A 4,134-nucleotide genomic window follows, 5' to 3' on the forward strand; every position below is an offset into this window, starting at 1 on the left:
TGACTTTTTCAAATGTGTTTTTATGGCATTTGAAGCACCACAAGTGGATTTTGGGGCTATTTTCCCTTTTGAAACCTTTTTATTTCCTTGACAATGCAATATGGGATGTATTGTAAAATGTGTATATTTCAGTATTTTCCCTTTTTTTCCAGAATGTGCAAAAGTCATTGTTCCCAATATCCTAAATGTAACTTTGTAATTAATGATCAATTGTTTGTATTTTTCTCTCCATTTCAGATCCCAGCCATGGAAAGAAGGGTTATCACTCCGTATCCTGACGCCCCGGACCTCAGTGTGTATGAGGATGAGGGTTTGGACTCAGCATTTAGCCCCAAACCAGAAGCAGAACTGGATCACTCGTGCAGGTAAACAAACAAAAACATATCTTTACTTTAACTATATATCCCCTTTGTCCCTTTTTTATTTTCACATCTGTTAAAAAAACACATCACCTCTCATCATGCTGTTGACTACCAGGAAGAACATTCCATTGTGAATACTTTAATGTATACAATTAAAGTTAAGTGAAGTCTGAAAGCCCTTGCGATCCCCTTTTAAGCATCTTAAATGCACAGCCTCAAATAGCTCATTATTGTACTACTTTGTCCCCCCTCCAGGGAAATCCTGTTAAAGAAAGCCAAGATTAAGGCTAAAAAGAAACCAAGGAGACGCTCTGACAGCTCCGGAGGCTACACCCTCTCTAATATCATCCACAGCCCCCCCGCTGCAGGTAACTCCTTTGTAACGCATCAGGTAGTCTTTGTTAATAGTATTCATTTCTAACACTCTATTTCTCCTTTTTAGTGGTTTCCCCGTGCCTGGTGAAGTCAGGCAGGGCCAACTCCACAGATTCCCTGCAGGAGATGCTCACATCCGACTCGGAGGGCAGCTACGTGGGGGTGGGTAGCCCCCGAGACATTCACTCACCAGTCTTCAGGGACAGAACTGAGGTTAATGTCCGACCACAACAACAAACACATAAGTCATTCTTTGGCAAACTTAATAAAACAGATGAGTTTTTTTTACTCTTAATACCACTAGTCATTTTGCAGCACACTGTGAATGCTTCACAAACACACTACACATTGTGATACCTAACTTGTAATCATTATTCATACATTATTCTTTTTAAAAATGAAGGAATGTGGCTTCATCACATGCAAAAGTGTATATAATACAAAAGATGACTTGATTGTCATTTATTTTCTGCAGGATGATAAGGCTCTCAGGCTAAAGACCCCACCCAGCACCCCTACCTCCTTGATGGACAGCCTCCTAACTCCGCCACCCTCTGCTCAGCAAACCATCCCTAAGGGCCTTCCATGGTAAGATGGATGCAATGATCCTGTATTCTTGTTTAGAGGAATTGTTTTCACCCCTAGTCCGTTCCTAAGTGTTGAAGTGTGACTCTGCTTTTACAATCTGCAGTCCCACTCGTCCAGCCCTAGTCTTGGATCTGAGAACCATCATGGACATGCAGGCCAATTCTGTGCAGCCATTAGGAGCAACTCCGAAAAGCCCTGGAAGGTCCGGGACATCTGCTGTATTTATTCTGACTGAGGACATTATCTACAAGCACATATTAACAAATAATGACACATTTCCATTAGTACAGTTAACTGTTGATTTATCCATATATTCTTTTGCCAATTTTGAATGAAACTTTACAAGAACAAGGAGATACAAAAATCAAAAAAGGTACAGAATATGTCCACAAAAATACGCAAAACATCCACAAAAAGATTCAAAACTACTGTCTCCGTTTCATTTGTATACACTGTATAAAGACTAAACGGAGACACAAAAAAGAGAAATGAGGAGACAGAACGTAAGCTGCTAAGGGACAACAATATTCTCTTTGAAGTTGTAGCTCTTGTTGTGTAGTCGGAGGATTGGGCGCCATTTATCTTCTCATCCGTCATTGCGGACCACCACAAGAGTAAACACTATTTCATGACTGTTATTCACTTCAGCTGACACATATTTTCCCTTCCCACAGCAGTGTCATCTCCAGCCTTAAGCACTCTCCGGTTCCTGCTAAACTGTCCCAGAAGCAGAGGAAGATGTTAGCCATGGCCTACAAGGAGGCCAGTGTGGAGCCCACCACATCCCAACCCACCCCCACAGTCACCCCCTCCAAGAGCAGTGTGAAGGCCTGGTGAGTGAGCCTAAACATGAACACCACTTCTCACAACTGTTGAGAAATGACTTCCTGGTTACTGTTGATTAGTTTGTAAACCTGTACTGGTGTGATTTATCATTTATAACCTAAATGCAGTTATCCCAAGGGTTTTAGAGTCTTTCAAAGCATTGTTTCTGTTCTTAGTAATAATCACCATGTGAGAACACACTGAACGAACAGAACAGTAAGACATTAAACATAACTCAATTACTTGGAAATTAGCTCAAAGCTAAAATCCGGCTCATTTACACTTGTAATCATTATTTTGTTTTAAAGTGTTCATCAATGTGCACTGTCCCATTTCAAATAAAGGATTAAATAAATAAACTTAAAAATAGGAAGAAGAAGTTTAACTGGGCATGAGCTAAAATTTTCATTTTTTGTGTTTTTAACGGCCCGTCCACACGGCGGCGTGCGTTGAAGCTTCAATGCTTCTGCCCATTCACTTTGATTGGGGTGACGTCAAGCTTTGCCAAACTGCATTGTGGGAGCGTGCTGGCGTTGCTCGCTTCAAAAGTTGACCAATGTTCAACTTTGAAGCTTCGACGGAAGCGTCAGCCAATCAAATCATATGCCAGTACAAGCTCTAGCCAGTCAAACCGCGTGCTTGTGTGTCCGGGGCGGGAGATTCATTTGAGTGGTTGTTGGTCGAGTTTCAGACACGCCCACCCACAAGCTTCAACGCACGCCGCCATGTGGACGCTGCGTAAGCGATTTGAGCCTTGATGTCACATCAACATTATTTGACATCACACAAACAGCCAACTGTTTTTAGATTGTTTACTCAGAGCAAACACTGTAACCAGGATGTCATCTGATCTGCAAAACCAGTAAGGGTTAGATTTCCTCAGGATTCCTAATTCCATATATAATGTTTCTATTAGAGCCAAGGTGTACCAATTTATAATGTTGTTTTCCAATAATGTCAATGTTGGTAGAAAAAGCTGCACTCTATAGAGTTATAAAACATCAAACCCCTCTTAAAAAGTCAGTTCTGGCTACAAAATATTACTCTCTGACAGATAATCCTCCCTACCCACATACCTGCTTATTACAGCTGATTTTTATTCCATATTGTATTCCTCTATTCATTCCATTGCAATGTAAATACCGTTATATTTTACAATATATTTTTTAGATTTTTGTAGTTCTCTTCCTGTGTTTTTAATTCTTGTTTTTATGCACCACGATACCAAGGCAAATTCCTCGTACGTGTAAACCTACCTCGTAATAAACCTGTTTCTGATTCTGATATTGATTCTAGGAATTCAAAACAGATCTTGACAATGTTTTAAGAACATTTTTAATGATTTGTAGAGGTACAGCGTTTGGCAAATTCGAGCCTCAACAATCCTGAATTCATGTGTCATACATGCTCTCTCTTTCTCTGTGTTTCATTTATTTCCATCTGCAGGGCAACAGCAGCCCAGTCTCCACCCTCCTTGTGCTCATTTCGAGCGTTGCTGGAGGAAGAGCAGAACCGCTTGGTCAGAGTGGGTCAAACAGGAGCCAAGGGAGGCCAAGGGGCCCCCGTCTCCCCCATCTCCCCCGTCACCGCTGCTCCGCCTGCTACCAGGAGAGTCACGTTCAAATAGTGCCGGCAGCAGCGAGCCGGAGCGCCCCACGCGGTGAGCATCCATACATTAACACTAGAGAGTAAACACACAGGATAGAAAATGTGTTTCTGTTATGTTCGACTGTGTCCACTTGATGGCACTGTTGAAGTGTCTGCAAAAAACTGATATTAGTTTGTTTCTTTTTATTCAATGGAAAAGCCCTGAAACTCAATATACAAGACACAGGATACCCTAGTACTTTAATACTTACAAACCTTTTAATAATACCTAATCTAAGCCTTAAAGGTCCCATGTCATGGCCATTTCTACTGATCATAATTCCATTGTTGAGGTATACTAAAATAGATGTATACTGTGCAATTTTCCGAACTCACA

The 4,134-nt window shown here is 41.2% G+C and overlaps 1 protein-coding gene across 2 annotated transcripts; it reads left to right on the plus strand.

Moving 5' to 3' along the window:
• Nucleotides 1-239: 239 nt before the first annotated feature.
• Nucleotides 240-3,833, plus strand: LOC104961996 (inhibitor of Bruton tyrosine kinase-like). Of its 2 annotated transcripts, none has more exons than XM_010790369.1 (7): nucleotides 240-365; nucleotides 618-730; nucleotides 805-950; nucleotides 1,213-1,325; nucleotides 1,429-1,527; nucleotides 2,000-2,158; nucleotides 3,597-3,833. In XM_010790369.1, the coding sequence occupies exons 1-7, from the start codon at nucleotides 247-249 to the stop codon at nucleotides 3,775-3,777; spliced, it is 930 nt and encodes a 309-aa protein (XP_010788671.1). In that variant the 5' UTR covers nucleotides 240-246; the 3' UTR covers nucleotides 3,778-3,833. The 2 variants fall into 2 exon arrangements, with proteins under 2 accessions (XP_010788671.1, XP_010788672.1); XM_010790370.1 differs by having other exon boundaries at nucleotides 805-899.
• The last annotated feature ends 301 nt before the right edge of the window (nucleotides 3,834-4,134 follow it).

This window comes from Notothenia coriiceps, unplaced genomic scaffold (genome assembly GCF_000735185.1).
Source record: "Notothenia coriiceps isolate Sejong01 unplaced genomic scaffold, NC01 NC01_scaffold00034176, whole genome shotgun sequence".
Taxonomy (NCBI): domain Eukaryota; kingdom Metazoa; phylum Chordata; class Actinopteri; order Perciformes; family Nototheniidae; genus Notothenia; species Notothenia coriiceps.

Coding starts and splice junctions, on each gene's coding strand:
- LOC104961996 (XM_010790369.1), top strand. CDS start 247: ATGGAAAGAAGGGTTATCACTCCGTATCCTGACGCCCCGGACCTCAGT. Junction 951..1,212: donor TCTTCAGGGACAGAACTGAG/GTTAATGTCCGA, acceptor TATTTTCTGCAG/GATGATAAGGCTCTCAGGCT. Junction 1,326..1,428: donor ATCCCTAAGGGCCTTCCATG/GTAAGATGGATG, acceptor TACAATCTGCAG/TCCCACTCGTCCAGCCCTAG.